Here is an 18,996-nt window from a genome sequence, read left to right as displayed (position 1 = left end):
AAACGGCGGACGCCATACGTGGGCGGTGAGAGTCCTGTGAGCTGGAGCTCGGATCTGGTTTCAGGTTGGCCGGATCTTGCATTTTGTCGAGTCCGGCGCTTAGAGCTATTTTTCTCTCTCTTCTACTCTATCTTCTTGCGACCGTACTAGATGTGTTGAAAGTGAGTGTTCTTCACTCAAGATCAAGATGGTCAAGGTTAGGGTCTGGCTCGGAGGCTTTGCCGCCGGAGGTCGAAGCTCCCGATTTGGAGGATATGGAGAACCAGAAAGGTTAGGGAATCGTGGTGAGAGATTGATTTGCTGGGTTTCTGCTGGGTTTTGTAGGGTATGGGTTCAAAGAGATTGGCAGAGAGATTGGCGGTGGTGGTGGGGTTTGCTGGATGTTTCTCGTGGTCTTCTTTTCACGGGGAATAAGGCGGAGGAAGAAAGTGAGTGTAGTAAGAGAGAGAGAGAGAGAGAGAGAGAGAGAGAGAGAAATCGAAAGGTGCTAGGATTTGGGTGAGGTGCTGGGATTTGCAGAAGAGAGGAGGGTGAAGGGGTGAGGGACATGTTGGGCTTTTTTTTTTGTGTTTTTGTAATTTTTTTTTTAATATTAAAGTGGGGCCATATTGACACGTGGCGCTCAATTATTGTCCACATGAGTGCCACATCATCAGTTAACATAAATTCTAACGGAAAACTTAACGGAGGTATGAAACTGTCCTAAAATTAAGACTTGAGGTATGACTCTATGATGAAAAAAACTTCATGTACCAAATGTTGAAAACCACGAAACTTCAAGGTAGTAAACAAAGATTAACCCTATATATAATGCAAACCTTCATTATTGTTACAAATAATATGTCTAGAGAACCTTGTACCTTCATTGTAGAGAGATTTTAATGTGTGCAAAACACATGGTGGTACGCCGTATGTTATTACACAAGTTGACAAAAAAAAAAATTTGAGTGTCCATCCTCTTGTACATATGTGCCCTTATTTCAGGCACACTAAAAATCTCTCGTCACTGTGGGACGTTATTGCTCATTAAGCCTACCCTATGTAGCTTTAATTTTTTTGGCAATTAGCAATCATTTTGTGTACATTTGGTTGCAAAAATGATCCGGTATTGTTATGTTTGTAGTCGTTATGTCGTTTTTATTAAAAATGATTATTTTTGTAATCAAATCTCAAAAAATGATTATTGTTAATTGGTCTTAATTTTTTGGTCATGCATCCATGATTTGGTTAAATAATTTATGGGCAATTCATATTCTAATACTTTCATTAGTTTATTTGAATCATTCATATTCGTTTTCAAAGTTGAGAATTAGACTTTTTATTTTATTTTTTATTTTGGGTATTTTGATCCAAGTCTAAAAATTTGAGGAGTTGATGGATTTAGTGCAGTTTCTCCATTTTCAACTTTAATTAAATTTCTTTAGTTATGCATCTTTATTCAAAATTTTAATTTGAATATTTAAATATGAAATTCTTACTACTTTCATGGTAAATAGTTATAAAAAAAAAATTTATATGTCATCATTATGATACCTAAACTATAAGTTGATAAAATACATTAATTTATGATAGAGATATCTACAAAAATAAATAAAAATTAATATACTTATCATCCATGGAAATAGCTCAACAAAATTTCATCTTTCATACATTTATATCCAGACTAACATACATGTTGATTCATATAATACTTACAATTCATATAGACCAAATCGGATTAATGATCCTTGCGGTGATAGAATATTCGGAAGATTATCTATGTGTTAAAAAAAATTAAGATTTAAATCCTCATGGTAAAAGAATCTAGCAAATTTAATCCAAAGCGAAACTTCCGTTAAATCATTGTTTGATGCAAGGATAAAAATGTCCAATCATATTTTTTATCTGCTTACCTTCTTCTACTGCTTCTCTTCTTCTCTCTCATAAATTGAACGACTTTGTCTTCGTCTTACTGTCTTCGAGTTCGTGATCCGATTTCCTGAGATTGAATCCTTCCTTTCTTCTCCATCCTTCACCTTCATCGTCCCCCAATTTCACAACCCATTCATCTCTTTCCAGAAATTCAAATTTACTATTCAAATTTATCATGGATTGACAATTCAAAATCCAAAAATTTCAAATTCCATTCTTTCAAATGTGCTCACACCTTCTCATACTCCATCTGATTGATTTCAGTACCCAAGTCAATCCAATTTATTAAATTCAATCTGCATTCGTAAAATTAATCACACTTGCGAGTATAAGATCTGCACATAAGTATTGGGTGACATTTGACTAGAAATGGATAGTATATGGGCGACTTCTGGTAGTTGGGTGGCTTAGGGGTTGTTCATGGAACTGGTGGTGGTGGAGGGTACAAGGGTTTGTGGGTCTACGGAGAGAAACCATGGCTAAAGGACTTGAGAAGTATAGTTCAAATTCTCATAATTAGATGGATGTATGTGTTTCTAGATTTCACACTCTGTCGATGGATAGAGTGTGGAGTGTGTGCTATATATATATAGCGCACAAATATGGCCCGAGAGAGAGATTGATGAAGAGAGTGTGAAGTGAACAGGAGAAAGTGTGGGTTACACAAAAATCCATATTTATCCTTGTAGTTAACGGTGATTAAACGGAAACACCATTTTTGGGTTAAATTCGCTAAAGGCCTTCACCGCGAGAGTCTAAATCTAATTTTTTTTTTTTTTTTTTTTTTTTTTACCATATGGACTATCTTCCGAACATCCTAATCACCACAAGGACTATTAATCCGATTTAGCCATTCATATAATACTTACAATTCATATAACACAGTTAACTTGCAGCGGAGGTAGAAAAAAAAATTGAGATACGAATTAGGAGCAGAAAAATGGAAACCAATATTTAATCTTAAAATGGAGTAAAAGATAAATCTGTAAATAAGAGATGACATTTATCACAATTTTAATAAAAATATAATAAAAATCATATAAATATTGTCTCGTATCCCAGTGGATAAGGTGTTGGGTCTCAATCCATTTGTTTCGGGTTCGAAACTCCCCCTCTCCTAAATTATGTAGTAGTTTAGAACTCTCCCCCCCTTAATAATAAAGGAAAACTAATGAAAAATGCTTGAAAACTTTGAGTTTTAATTATAAGCACAAAATAAAGGGTAAAGTGAATAGTACTAGGATTGACTTTTTAGTGTAAAAATGTGGTTTTTTGTTAAAGTGACCAGTACCGGGAGTTTTTTGTTAAAATTCCCTAATAATAATAGTAATTTCATAAAACCATAATAATAATAAAAAGAAGGATATGGATAATCAGTGAATAGACCTAACCCAACAAAATGGACTAGACCCAATAATGACTCACAAAATTGGACTTATATATATCAAGTTTAATCTTTTATTTTTATGTTTTTGAAGCAAATGAGTACTGTTGATGCACAAAACCGGAGGTCTTGGAACAACGTAAATCCGATCGTGAATCTGCAAGAAATGTAAATAACACAAGATGTATCGTGGTTCACCCCAAGGTTTGGGCTACGTCCACACTGAATATATATTTATCTGAGGGAGAGAGAGAGAAGGAGCTCTGTAATGTGGGAGCTTTGAGAGGGGGTGAGAGGGCCTAGGAATTGGCCTAAGAGATTGGCCTGCTTTAATTGTGAGGGTGAGGGGTCTTTTATAGAATAAGGACTTCTCACTTATTACATATTTGCCAATTCCTTTATCACATAATTACATTTAAGTCCCCCAAGTATTTGTACGAGATCTAAATACAAGGCCTTAAATATGGTATAAACAGTAGTCCCCCTTCAATCAAGAGAGTCTTTTGGCTGGAGACTTGAAATTCAGTCCACGTGTGGGCCGAAGTAACTAGATGCTGTCTTAAACTGATGCTCGGTATGAGACGGTGCTCAATTTGAAATGATGCTCAACTAGAAGTAGCACATGCTGCGAGGCTGCTCGGCTTGTGGCTAGTGTTGCCTTGGTTGGCTCGACTTGTGGCGCTTAAAGGTGAGGGGATCCCTTTTATAGAATAAGGGCTCGCTTCTCAATACATAAATTATGGGTTAGATTTGATGCTCGCGGCGATGCTCTCTAATGGTGGTGAGGGAGTCCCTTTTATAGAATAAGGGCTCGCTCCTCAATACATAAGTGATGGGTTAGGAGTGATGCTCACAACGAGGTGGTTGCTCAGCTGGCGGCGTTGCGCTCTAATGAAGGTGAGGGAGTCCCTTTTATAAAATAAGGGCTCGCTCCTCAGTACATGAATAATGGGCTAGAGTTGATGCTGCTCTAATGATGGTGATAGAGTCCCTTTTATAAAATAAAGGCTCGCTCCTCAATACATAAATAATGGGCTAGAATCCCCCAAGTATTTTTCATGAGGCCCAGTTGAGGCCCAATATATGGTGTATAGTGTAGTCGCCCAAGTCTTCGGTCAATAGAGTCTGTTGGCTAGAGACTTCAAATTGAATCCATGTATGGGCTGAAGTGGCGGTTGTTCAGAGGCGGTATTTGTATACCCTGCACTAAAGCTTTGTAGGTGAAGCTTTGAAGCTAGAGCTCTGTAAATGAAGCTTTCGAAGCTTGAGCTTTTGTAAATGAAGCTTTCGAAGCTGGAGTCTTTGTAAATGAAGCTTTTGAAGCTAGAGCTCTGTAAATGAAGTTTTTGAAGCTGATTGACATGAGTGATGCTCATGAATGTTTATGCTGATTGACATGAGTGATGCTCATAGATGTTGTCATGAGTGATGCTCATGAATTTTGATATGAGTGATGCTCATGAATGTTTATGTATGATTGATATGAGTGATGTTCATGAATGTTTATGTTGATTGACATGAGTGATGCTCATGGATGTTGTCATGAGTGATGCTCATGAATGTTGACATGAGTGATGCTCATAAATGTTGACATGAGTGATGCTCATGAATGTTTATGTATGATTCATATGAATGATGCTCATGAATGTTTATGTATGATTGACATGAGTAGTGCTCATGTATAATTTTGAAGTATTGGGCGTACTTTTGATCACCTGGTTGGTGGTAATAGCAGCAGGCTGCTAAATAAATTTAGAGTACCGGGCGTACTTTCGATCACCTGGTTGGTGGTAATAGCGGCAGGTTGCCAAATAATTGTGGAGTACTGGGCGTACTTTTGATCACCTGGTTGATGCTATTTTGGGCTTATGGGCCTTCGCCCTCCACACAACATTGCAGCCCATTATTTTGGGCTTGCCATTTTTTTTAACCCTCTAATGGGGTTTATACAGATGTCTCCGAAAGATAAGAAAAATAAATCACATCATACAAAAACAAGAAAAGTAAATCACGTCATTCTGGTAGGGTGTTTATTCCTTACTTTTGCTTTATCTTTTCTTTTCTGCTTTTGTTTTTTTTGTTTTCTGCTCTTGCTTTCGTTTTTTGCACCGCTCTCTCAGTCTCTATCTCTGCTTTGCATGTGCACCCAAGGTCATCTTTTGCTTTTTTTCAGAAAATGATTTCACATGGCTGTGACTGCTCCTTCCTTGCATGAGAACAGCCAGTGGGCTCAATCGGTTATGTCCTGCTCCCATAGTTTGTGGCTCATAAGGAGTCAGCATCCCACCATATTGTGGATCTGCATACGGATACGATGACATAACAATTGAATGGCCAACAAATTCCATTTGTGAGTTTGGACCCACGTGTTGACCCATTGCAGGAACCACTGAGGACGAAACGCTTTTGGTATGTTGGTTTGCACTTCTACTATTCCCATCAGACTGTGATTCTACTGCAGTCCGAAATTCTTTATTAAAGTTGGCCCGACCATCTAGCCTAGCATTAGTTTGTGCCTGCATAGCTCCATTTATGACCATACTACTACTATGATCCACCATAGATGATGCTATATCATTCCCCACTCCACGCCACCAAGGTTTGGAGTAGATAGGTCGCAGCGCAGTCTTAGCACCATGCTCTATATGCAGATCTTCATTAGATTTAGCTGGCATCGTTCACTACTTTCTCAGTGGTGAGCCAAGTAGTAGGATAAGAACCCTAAGAAGAAGCTTTGATTTCAGGGATGGGAAGTCGTCAATGCAAGTCTCATTTTCTCTCTCTCTCCTTTACACAAGATTATCACGTGCATGGTGTCGGAAAGGTTTCAAAGTACTCAACAATATGCTGATCACCTTTCCCTCTATTCCATCATCACTTTATTCCTTGCTTTTCTTTCTGCTTTTACTTTTGCTTTACTGATGGTCTCAGCAAGCAACAAGATGTCTTGTTAGGTGTCTTCATCTCAATATCTAATAAATATTATAAAATAATAATGAGATATTAAATAAACAGAAATGATTTGTAAAAGATGGAGTCCTTATCTTCTTCGATGTATTTTTTGTCGGAGAGCAGAAATCTTGTACTGGACCAGAGTCTTGGTGGCGGAGGATGAGCTTCTGCACAGATAAATCTACATTGGACCCTTAGCATTGTTGAGTTTATTCTTCAACCAACCAAGCACATCAAGCAATTAGCTCAGTCCTTCACACGAAGAATTGCACATTTTCTTAGCTCTTCGGCGCCCCTTTACCAACAACTAACAGATCAATGATTTTTTTTCTTTAAAATCTAGACTGGAGCCAGCATCTAGCAATACAAATCCATTGACAAAGAAAGTAGGAGTTCCGTACACCCCTCTTGAAGCGCTAAACATGAAGGAAAACCTTGTTTTCAGATCCGTTTTCCAGTCATTGAAGCTGAATTCAAGGGCGTTGTAATAGGAGTTCCCAATCACTTCTGTGACAGAGTTCACTATGTCATTTACAACAGCAACCCTGGAAATGTTGCGAGTTTGAGAAGAGAACGGAGTGTTGAAGCCGCCGAAGCCACCGGCACTCAAAAAGGGACAAAGAATCAAGAGGCTCAGAACTCCTCTGGTTCTGAAGCAAAGCACTGAAGACGAACGGTTCTGTGGGATCGAGGCTATGTCGGATCTGTGGGACGGTTCTGTGAGGTTTCGCCTCTGTTCCAAAATCTTGGTGAGATCGAGGATCAGTGTGGACCGATCGTCGTCCACTGTCTGATCATCGTGATCTACGGGATCTTGACCCGGCGGTGGCGCTAGAAGGAGGGCTTGGGAGGATTGACGGAGGACTCGTGGCACCAGCTGAGAATGGTGGACGTTTTGCTCATTCGTCTTTGCCATTGTTAGTCACCAAAACAGCTCTGCCACTTCTTATACTTTGATTATTCTCCATTGGTAGTTTGAGACTTGAAGAAAAGGAGAGGCGCATCTCGAGTTGGGTTTCTTCTACTGTTTTAGTAGAGAGAGAAAAACTGAAGCTTTTTATTTTCTTCTGAGAATCGAAGAGAGAGGATTTTCTGGAAAAAAAAAATCCAAAAGTGAGGTTTTGGGCCCTGGATTTTGCAGATTCACGGAGGACAGTGATGAGGTCTCACAATGGTGAGATAAAAAAATGAAAGAGAACCTACATAGCTTTTTGTGTCGATTCCCACAGACAGCGCTAAATGTTGATGCACAAAACCGGAGGTCTTGAAACAACGTAAATCCGGCCGTGAATCTGCAAGAAATGTAAATAACACAAGATGTATCGTGGTTCACCCCAAGGTTTGGGCTACATCCACACTAAATATGTATTTATCTAAGGGAGAGAGAGAGAGAATGAGCTCTGTAATGTGGGAGCTTTGAGAGGGGGTGAGAGGGCCTAGGAATTGGCCTAAGAGATTGGTCTCCTCTAATTGTGAGGGTGAGGGGTCTTTTATAGAATAAGGACTTCTCACTTATTACATATTTGCCCCTTCCTTTATCACATAATTACATTTAAGTCTCCCGAGTATTTGTACGAGATCTAAATACGAGGCCCTAAATATTGTATAAACAAACTACTATCAAATCTACTCCAGCCTTATGGAGATTAAAAACTATTCTATGCGCTAATAGTAAATTGAGATGGTACAAATATTTTATTAATTAATTAATTAAGACGTTTTTTAATAGGATTTAATAAGACTGAAGAGGCTCAATTATTCACAAACTACATCTGTTCATGGCATCAAAATTAATTAACCAGTCAATTACCACATTGGCTCGTAATAACTAACAAGGTGCTGAGACTTGGTGAGGGACTCGCCGACATACTCCACATAACCAGTTGATATATCTGCCATCATGCTCTCCAGGTACAAAATGGTTGTTGGCCATGACTTTGCATAAGTGAGCCTCCATTGCTGTCGATCTCAGCCATGATTTTTCCAATTTCATCATCACAATGAAATGGGACAACAAATATGTAACGTCAAACAAAATTTACTGTTTAGTGAAGTGGGACAGTCCAACGGAGGCAAGGTATTACGTCTATATCGAAATAGCAGCACTACGATAAAGACAATTTGCTGATGGAATCATGGATTGAGAATTTGAGAGGTCATGCTCTAGAAAACTAATCCCCTTTTTGAACAACAAGGCCACACATGAGAATAATACCACAAAGTGATGGATGTACGTATCAATTTGATGGGATTTTTAAGGTGGGAAATTGAAGCTAAATCCTTTTCATTGAATTTCTTTTTCTTGGATTAATCATTTGATATATAAGATCCAACATTTCTATGAAACAAGCGTACATTCGTTAATATTTTCTTAATTTAGAGACATATATTCTCCTTTCACTACCTACAAGGCCACAAGAAAACATGAGGTTTAGTTGAAAAGGTAGACATGCATGTATACCCTACTCTACACGTGATTTGTGTGAGATTCCCTTCAAACTTTTTGATGGACTGATCAATATTTTGTTGAAGAAGTTCAGATATAATATTATCGGCCCGTAATCAAAAGGGTGACGACAACTTCATGTCTTTCGTAATATATAATTATTAATTGGGTAAATTACACTTTCGTAATATATAATTATTAATTGGGTAAATTACATTGTACAACATCAGATTTGAGATCTATTACAACCTTATACAATATATTCAATTTTTTAACACGATAAATTATTATAATATTTTTAATGTATAAAAAATTATTTTTTATCACGTAGCATAAATTTGGCAGCTACGTCAGCTCCTAACGAATCAATGGATGGAAAATGTAACGGATGTATTATATTGAAATAAAATACTATTTGAGGTATGAAAGTGAAATGTTTAGAAGATGTTGTATGAAGTTGTAATAGACCTCAAACCTGAGGTGGTACAATGTAATTAACCCTTTTTAATTTGCAGTATTCAAACATCCCTGCTACTTCAAGAGGTTTTGTTAATTTTTTTTTCCTTTGCACCTTTTATTTTTAATATTTTTATTTATCAGTATTATTACTCTAAATTATATTAACTTATTAAGGGAAATGACTAGTTTGAACTTAGGACGCAATATGTAGAAAATAAAAACTGTATTCAACAAGCTAATCCATCACTGGCACTTTTATGTAACAATTTATTACGCAATTTTAAAGCGCATCTTTTTATTTATACTTTTCAATCATGGATTATAAGATGAAAAATGTTAAGAAGATCACATTTTTGTATCACATTTGTGTATCATTTGACGTGAGAAGTGATTTGTACGTGCCATATGAGATGAGACACATATTAAGTATAAATAAGTGACCTCCCGAGATTTACTGTTTTAAGATTCTATCTGCATTCATGCAGATAGGTTTTTAACAAGTTGATAATAATTGCTGTTATTGCCACATTGTACTATAGTTTTTGTGTATTCCTTTTCACTTGTAAGTGAGATGTCTTATATTCGATTTTTGCCACATGCAAATTTGAACCATATTATTACGAGCCAATTGTGAGGCTTAGTCTACTCCTCCACTCCTTTTAGTGTAGATAATATTGTTTATTAAAAAAAATGTTGTTATTTGCTAAGCAAAAGGATACGAATATCTAAATACAGGGAAAGACCAAACAAATAAACTCAAAAGAAAGTCGAGTGTGCGTGTTTTATTAATTGAACAAAGCTAGATTCCAAATTCTAATTGTTGTTTTATTAGGACTACATCAAATCTATGTAGAATTCTACTTGGATTTTAGTAGGGTTACAGGGGACACAAATTCTTAAATTCAGAGAGGGATCCAAGCAGTTTTCAGAATAAAAATAAAAAAAATAAAAAAAAGAGAGAGGAATCCAAGCGCAGGAGACTATTTGATGGCGGTGGCACTGTGGGGAACAAATAATTATTTGGGCTTCATATTTCTTGGGTTTCAAATCGTTTGGCCCAAGTTTACTTTGCAGACTCTACTTTGTTTGGTTTGATCTTGTTTTAATTATTTTGGTCATAAAAGGGGACTAGTGGCCCAAAAGCTGAAGGAGTTTGTATTAGCCAAATTGGTTTTGATTTTCTCGGGAAATGAATGAAGATGATCATTTTTAAAATTTTAATTGTTGAAATAATCAGTGTTTCAGTTCTTCGTCGAGATCTAGTTGTTCACAGGGAGAGAAAACGAAGTTTTAATTTAAGAGGCCTATAATAATTTTACTAAAAAAGGTAATCATGCCATAAATAGGGCGCTTGATGAACTCATTTACCGAATATTCCAATAGGTTGAAGAGGGAAATCGTTTTATGAGTCTTGAGAGTATGAACCGAACATTGGAAAAAGAAGAGACCATGCATGTGGTTATAAACACGTGTGTTGAGATTTCACTATAAAACACGTGTGTTGAGATTTCACTATAAAACTAACTGACAATATGGATTGTAGTGCAACTTACTTATAAGTCTATTCAAGGTCATTTCTCAATGTCAAATTCATCATCAACACACTCCCTCACGTGTGGCTAATCTTCAAGCCAAATACGCATGTGCTTATAACTAATTTAATTACTCCTTATATCGCCAATTGATTTAAGAGGCGTTTAATAATTTTCCGAAAAAGTAATCAGGCTACAGAAAGAGGGCTTGGTGGACTCATTTAATGAATATTTCAATATGTTGGAGATGGAAATCGTTTTATGACTTGCCTATTTGGTATTCCAATCAGTTTTGTTTGGTGCGATTATGAAGTTTATATAAACAAGTAACCAATATAGAAAATATATTATGAATAATTTTATTCATAGCAAAAGGCTTATATTTATACAACGTATATGTTTGGTGTACAAGTAAGAATCTCATCCTATACACGAAATACAATCATAATGAGTTTCCAATATTAATTCCTAATCTTTAGGAGATACAGTTGACTTTGACAAAACTCCTCTAACATCACCCCGCAAACTTGACGGCCAAAAGGAGACAAGTTTGAATCTGAGAAGAAGAATCCACGACTTAGAAAGACTTTGGGTTAGTAGATCCGCAGGTTGACCAAGGATGGAATACAATGTACTTTATGTGAGCCAAACTTAACATGTTCACGAACAAAATAATAATCCAACTCAATATGCTTCGTGCGAGCATGAAAAACCAGATTGGTTACCATGTATGTTGCACTGAGATTATCATAGAGAAGATAAGTAGATGAATAAAGCATACACCGGAGTTCACGAAGTGAGTAGGAGACCTAAAGAGATTCAACACAGGTGTGAGCAAGAGCACGATACGCAGACTTTGCCCTAAAATGTGAAATTGTAGGCTGGTTTGTAGAACTTTGATGGAATTTAGCATGATTATCATAGGATCAAACTTTAATGTCGTTAGACTATTAATTACTATGTGATAGTGCCAAGGGAGAAATAGCACACCATAGGGAAGAAGAGAGTCTGTTTCACGTTTGATAATTTGTCTGAATGGTTTTATCATTTCATGATAAGACACATCATTTTATAAACTTCATCATACCCTTTCCATAGAGTTGTGAGACTTCTCTGAATGGTTTTATCATTTCATGTAGACCTGGCATTCGTGTCGTGTTTTCCGTGTTTATGTCGTTTTCGTGTCATACCCGATATCTTAACGGGTCGTGTCATGTAACACCCGTTAAAATAAACAGGTAAAATGACCCGACCCGATAATATTAACAGGTAATCTGACCCGACCCGTTACCCGTTAAGGAAAATATATTTTAAACCAATAAATAATCAAATGAAAAACATAATACTAAATAAGTATATACATACCATATTGTCACATCTAAAACATAAAAATTCATTTTTCTTTTAAGTATATGTTCACTTACCTAAAGTCTTTAATAGTTTTTTAATTAACTTAGAAGTGTAAAAAAATATAGAAAAAATATATAAACGCTTGTAATGACAAATTTTACAACTTTCATGAAGAGCTTAACTTCCAAAATTTGCCACTATAATCATATAAATCATAGATCAAAATTTAACCGTTGATTGTTGTTTACATTTACGCTTCATTGTTCTCATCAAATTTTATTTTTTTAGATTTTCCTTTTTGAAAACTTGATCTATTAGAGGATGCAGGAAGATGAACGGTTTGGATCGTTGATATTATATTCAGAGTTTTACGATTAGTGAAAATATTGTTTGATGTTTATAAAGTTTCTACAAACTATATGACACCGACTCATATTTCAGTTAACCATAAATATCGAAATGTGATACCAAAGATCTGAACCATTCATCTTCTTATATCTGCCAGATGATCATGTTTTCAAAAAAGAAAATTTAAAAAATGAAATTCAGTAAGAAGAATAAAGCGTAAATGACAATCGACGGTTAAATATAAATTATATGTCTTCTTAGTTCTTGCCTATACAAATACTATATTAGTTTATTTTAATTTGGACAACAACATGTTAAGTAAAATTTATCCTAGTAATGATAATAAGGAACTCTCATAATAAAAATAAATAATGACTAAAACTTATTTTTTAAACTTATATAGAATAATAATACAAAACTATATATTTGATATAGAATATATTGTATATATTAATATGGCTATTGTATTTTATAATAAATTTTTAGTAATTAAACTTTAAAATTATCAAAATAATTTTTTTCTTAACGGGTCAAAATGGTTACCCATGTGTTACCCGCGTGTATACCCGTTAACGGGTCACCTGATAATGACCCGATAAGTTATCGTGTTGACCCGAAACTTGTTATTTTCGTGTCATTTTCGTGTCTTGTCACCGTGTCGTGTCAGAAACTGTCGGGTCTAATTTCATGATAAGACACATCACTTATAGAAGGCATAACTCTTATGATAAGTCATACCTCATATCACACCTTTTGGTTAAGTGTATATCAGTACACCAAACTTATGGTGCACCTCTAAACATCAAATACACACATAGTAAAGCCAACATCATCATGTTCATATTCCAACATCTCCCACTTGATCTTGATGATGTTAGATCTTGTTGGCTACACAAATTGGATATCATTACCGAGTATCAAATCTTGATTACTCTTGACTTTCCAACTATAGTTTACAAACATTTGTAAACTGTCATCAATCAGTGGTTTGGCTTATACGTGCACACGCTTTGACCACTTTTACTGACCGCACTTTTACCAGCTACTCCATTATACTATTGTTCAAGTAAAATGGTACCATTACTCTTTACTAGGAAAATATCATCCGTACCTAGTTTTAATGGCGACTTCAATCAAGTCCAACTTGACCTGAATTGAAATTTCGATCAAGTACTTCCTCCTAAGCCAATCCAGAGGCTTTCATTGATACATCTTATCAACGACTTTACACACTATGTGCCAAGATGTTTTACAAATTCAAATTTGATGCCTATAAATGGATTTTACATACAAGAAGATTTGTTCAATCAATCAATCAGATAGAGTCGCATCAAATTGTTCATTTCAGGCGTCCCCGAAATCCTTCCAATGATGCCCATACCGCATGCTCCGACTACAACATCTAGATGATTCCAATTTGTAGTCACATACTCCTCTGAATAACCTTTCAGAGCAATCCTTTGGTCATAGGATTGGCCGCCATCTTAACCGAGGGTGTGTAGTCGACTCTTTCTTCATCCCTCTCCACTATAATTCCATATAGTGATAGTTTGCATCAATGTGTTCTCCTTAGGAGCTAACAATTCCTAGAAGATGGTGGACTTATTATCATAAAGCACATTGACATAATTCCTAGGAATACAATCTATATATATCAATAAACATTGACCCTATATTGTAGTACTTACCGGCCCATATTATAACACAACTTTGTTTCTTAATCAATCAAGAAGCGACCATTACATTTTTAGTCAAAATTTCCTGCAAAAATGCACTACAATAGAAAAACACATATTACTTAATTCAATGAATTCCATACCTTGAGTTCTTGGTAAACACTTGATTAAAAACATAATCATATTCTTTGATTATAAAATAAACCGAAACGAAGTTTGTTTGGGTCTCCCACTGATTGATTAATCTATTCAAAATTGAAGACTTTAATTGCCGTTCGAATCTTGTTGACAACTTCATTTTTCTTTTTGTCCCACTGTTCTAATTATTACTATTAGAGCCTAGTAGCATGTTACTAACCATATCATTGTCATGATCATTGATTATATCTTTCTCCCACTTGATCATTGACAATGTCTTGGTTTTAAACCATTTCTTGGTTACTAGTGGAACTTTGTGCTTCCGTGGGATTTCTTTGATACATTATACTTAGTATCATAGTAATTATATAAACTAAGTTGATCACGTCTGTCCTGCACACACTTCCCAATAAGAAGTTACCATCTGGAAAATGAAATGTGTGTTTGCTATATTTGATTTGCAGTGCACGATTTCCAAATCCACTTGAATGAAATGTATGTTTGAGATATTTGATATATTATATATACTAAATATAACCGCTTGGAGGAATTCTAGTAGTTGAAATTGATGGTTTATGTTGACTGAGAATACAAATTTGCAAAAACACAATACTCCTATTCCTCTCAAGTCTGATTACAGAACTCTCTTCAGTACATAATCAAGACGATGTTTCGTATTCCTTGTTTGAATGAAAGACAAAACTATAAATCCAATTGCAATTTGAATTAGATCCCCAATGAAAGCCAGCAGACGAAAACGTTGAGACTATCGTCTGCAGTCGATAGTTGTCTGATTCCGTGTATGATAACAGAGAACCAATGCTCTGATACCACTGATGGAATATAGCACGATTGTCACACGATCAAACTCTTATGTAGTTAGACTATTGATTACTATGTGGTAGTGCCAAGGGAGAAATAGCACACCAAAGGGAAGAAGAGTGTCTGTTTCACGTTTGGTAATTTGTCTAGAAGAACAAATCCTCTTTTTATAGACTTCATCATACCCTTTCCATAGAGTTGTGAGACTTATTTGAATGGTTTTATCATTTCATGATAAGACACATCACTTATAGTAGGGTATAACTCTTATGATAAGTCATACCTCGTATCACACCCTTTGGTTAAGTGTATATCAGTACACCAATCTTATGGTGCACCTCCAAACATCAAATACACACATGGTAAAGCCAACATCATCATGATCATATTCCAACAAACTCTAGGATATGAGATTGGGGCCAAGAAAAAAAAAAAAAAAAGATGCCCAGACATTGACCAGCGAGCGTCTGGACAACCAGCTCAATCTGCATTAGAAGAGCCACGGAGAACAAGTGGACCACGGTGAGGCTGAAACACTAAGAGCTTGTTTGATATTGTTGTGTTTTGAAAAAAATCTGCTTCTGCTGTGCTGTGAGAATAAGCTCATTTTTGCTACTTCACGTTTTCAGTTTTTTTCACCTAAAACTGTGAAAATAAGCTGTTTTTAAATGTTTACCAAACATGTTTTTGAGCTCAGCTTTTTTTTATGCCAACTTTTTATAAAGACACCTCAGTACCAAACCAGTATTAAACCCAAATCTAATGAACCTTTTACGTATCAAAGAACACGTTTGGCAGCAATCAAATGAGTCATAGTTGAACAAGCCATAAACTGGGCAATATGCGCAAAGGCAATATCAAGACGAGTCAAAATGAGATACTGTAATGACCCAAGGAGGTTACGAAACTCAATGGAATCGGAAAGAAGAGTACCATCCTGATTAGACAGTTGTGACTTGGATGCAATGGGTGTAGTAACCGGCTTGCTATCAAGCATGCAGGTGCGTTTGAGAAGATCAAGAGCATACTTTGTGTCAGATGGACTCCAGAGGAAGCATGATGTACCTCAATGCCAAGGAAGTAATGAGAGGACCAAGATTCCTAAGCTCAAATTACAAATATAAAATGTAGATAAACTGTTGAATGGCAGAAGGAAGATTGCCATTGAGGACTAAGTCACTCGTCTTCTTCTTTCTGATCCCACTGAGTTTCGTCACCTCCTTGGGTAATTACAGTATCTCACTTAACTCATTGATACCATATAGAAAATATAGTCTGAATAATTTTATTCATAATACAAAGGTTTATATTTGTACATTGTATATATTTGGTGTACAGGTAGACCTGTAAACGGGTCGGGTTTACTGAGTTTGGATCGGGTTCAACCCGACCCGTTAATTTAACGGGTCATCCGAACTCAACCCGTTAAGCTAACAGGTTATCCAAACTCAACCTGTTAATCTAATAAGTCACCCGTTTCATTCATTAACTTTTTGATTTTTTATACATTTTATCCAAATCAAATATAGCCCCATTTTGTATAGTAGAATACAACTATGAAAGGTTTGGACATTGGGCTCGAAAGTGTACTGCAGGAAAATCAGTGCAAAAGGCTAACAGTGCTAATCAAATAGAGGTGATAGGGAACTTGTTCTATGCAAATAGCACTATTTCTGGATCAGTTGTCAATGGTGAATGGTATATTGATAGTGGTTGTATCAACCACATGACTGGAAATGAGAAGTTATTGGTTGATATAAGGACAAATGTGGTAGGCAAAGTACAAATGCCAACTGGTGAGCTTATGAATGTAGCTGGAATGGGGACTCCAGTAATTGATACTAGTAAGGGCAGAAAATACATCAAGGAGGTAATGTATCTACCTGGATTGAAGGAGAATGATAGGAGCATATTTATGCGACTTAGTTAGCTTGTTCTTGTGCATTTACGTTGTATTTCCTTAGTTATTTTAGTGTTTAAAGTTATTTTTGTGTGTTTTCAGACTCTAAGTACAAAGTATGCAAGAAGATGCATTTTGGAGGCCTTTGGAGCATGTTTCGGGCTTGGAATGGATAGCAAATGCATGGGCCAAGTGGATGGACGAATTTGAGAACTAAAGAGGCCAAGAATATGAAGAATTATGGTCCAAAAGATGAAGAAAACAGCCCAAAAAAATCTGTCACCCCAACTTGCATTCCTTGCCATGCAAACCACATAGAATTCCCTTTGGATTCCATGCCATGCTTATCACTCTTGTCCCCTACATAATTTCTAATTTCATGCTTCAATTCATTTAATTATTACACTCAATTGCTTGATACCTCTTTTTCCCTTCACTCATTAGATTTTAGACAACATTTACATCCATTACATGCACCAATTGATGCTCCATCATTCACATTTGGAATCCAATGCCATGTGCAACACATGTTGTTGCACCTTTGACCCATTTGTTGACACATTTCACCTCCTTTTCCATCTCTATGCAATGTACACAATCATTCATGCTCCCTAGCTACAACACCACTCCATTTTACCCTTCACACTTTGCATCATTACTTCATTTTCACCCTTGGACCATTGCACACCACACACACAAATTGCCATGCATTTCATCCTTAACCTAACCTGATTTTCTAAGGTTTTTGGGGCCTATAAATACATGTTTACACCCCTTGGCCAGAGGACAATCCCCCATATTCATCATTTTATCACAAAAATTCGTCCATACACACCCTAGGAAGCAAAACACCCCAAAAACACCATTATAGTGCCTAGAAAACATAACAGCCACTCCACCTTCTTCCACCCTCTTTGCCTAGTTCTCCACCACCCTCCAACCATCAAACACTCCTCCACACTCACCCTAAACCCTTCCATACCATTCCCCATCCATTCTACATCATAAAACTACCCAAAATCTGTCCATAACCCAATCTGCTGCAAGCAAGGGAAAGGAGGAATCTTGGATGCACTTGCTACCAAGTTGGAGCATTTTAGGTGTTTTCTTTCCTTTGATTTTAATGTCTAATTTTATGTATCTTTGCTTTGTGAGTATGAGGAACTAAACCCCTCTTAGTTAGGGGGTGATTCGAAACTATGTTCATACTTGCAATATGATTTGATTACATCCAGTTGTGATTCATAAGTTGTGAATTCAATTTACTTATCCGTTCATATAAAAACTAATTTGTGTATGTTGGTTAAGAGTGCACGCTTAATTTTCATGCATGAATTTGACGCTAGAATATAAGGGAGTTTCACCTAATCGTTATAAACTTATATTCACAAGTAGTGAATGTTGCTAGTCACAATCACGTTAAGTAAACTCTTGGCATAAGTTTCATGCAAATCATAGTAACGAGTGCCTTGTCAATGCTTATGTTTTTCATAGAACTTAATGATTCTTGCTTGTATCTCTATTATGCAATTCATGTAGGGAACTTGTAGGGAATGTTTTGGGTTGTCGTATGCAATCATCCAACCTAATAACTTGTGGAAAAACTGAGGGTTAATTAGTGCAATTCACGGTTAATTTGGGGCGTTGAGTATTCATAGCTTATCGAAAAGCAACTGGAAATCGTTTTGTATGCAAGTGTGACATATGTGGAGAAGAACCTCCTAGCTAATCTTCCATCCATAAGTTTCATTCAAATTCACTTACAATCTTTTTTGTTTTACAAAGTTTGTTTTGTTTTCAAATTCATTAAAACCAAAATCCCCCTTTTACTTTATTGTTTCAAAGTGTTTAATTTCTGTTTTGGTTGTGTGTTAGAGTGTTTTGATTCACCCAAATTTGTCTAAGAATTTGTTTACTTTGTTCTTGTCTTAATTTAATTATTTTCGTCGAAAAATCAACCCCATCTTATTTCTTTGAGTCATATTAATTAGAACTTGTCTTAGATTATGTTTTTAAGTGTTTTAGTTCATTAGAAAACCAAAATTTGTCCAAGTTTGTGTGAGAGTCCCAAAATTGCC

At 36.1% G+C, this 18,996-nt stretch overlaps 1 protein-coding gene across 1 annotated transcript; it reads right to left on the bottom strand.

The window, feature by feature from the left end:
- Positions 1-5,418: 5,418 nt before the first annotated feature.
- On the bottom strand, positions 5,419-5,970 carry LOC126630189 (nuclear transcription factor Y subunit A-1-like). Its single transcript, XM_050300306.1, has one exon. The coding sequence runs from the start codon at positions 5,968-5,970 to the stop codon at positions 5,419-5,421; it is 552 nt and encodes a 183-aa protein (XP_050156263.1).
- Between the last annotated feature and the right edge of the window lie 13,026 nt (positions 5,971-18,996).

Source organism: Malus sylvestris, chromosome 7 (genome assembly GCF_916048215.2).
Source record: "Malus sylvestris chromosome 7, drMalSylv7.2, whole genome shotgun sequence".
NCBI classification, from domain to species: domain Eukaryota; kingdom Viridiplantae; phylum Streptophyta; class Magnoliopsida; order Rosales; family Rosaceae; genus Malus; species Malus sylvestris.
The sequence above is the reverse complement of the archived record's forward strand: the minus strand, read 5'-3'. Positions and strand labels throughout refer to the sequence as shown.

Excerpts from the sequence above, each read along its gene's own strand:
- LOC126630189 (XM_050300306.1), bottom strand. The coding sequence starts at position 5,970 with ATGCCAGCTAAATCTAATGAAGATCTGCATATAGAGCATGGTGCTAAG.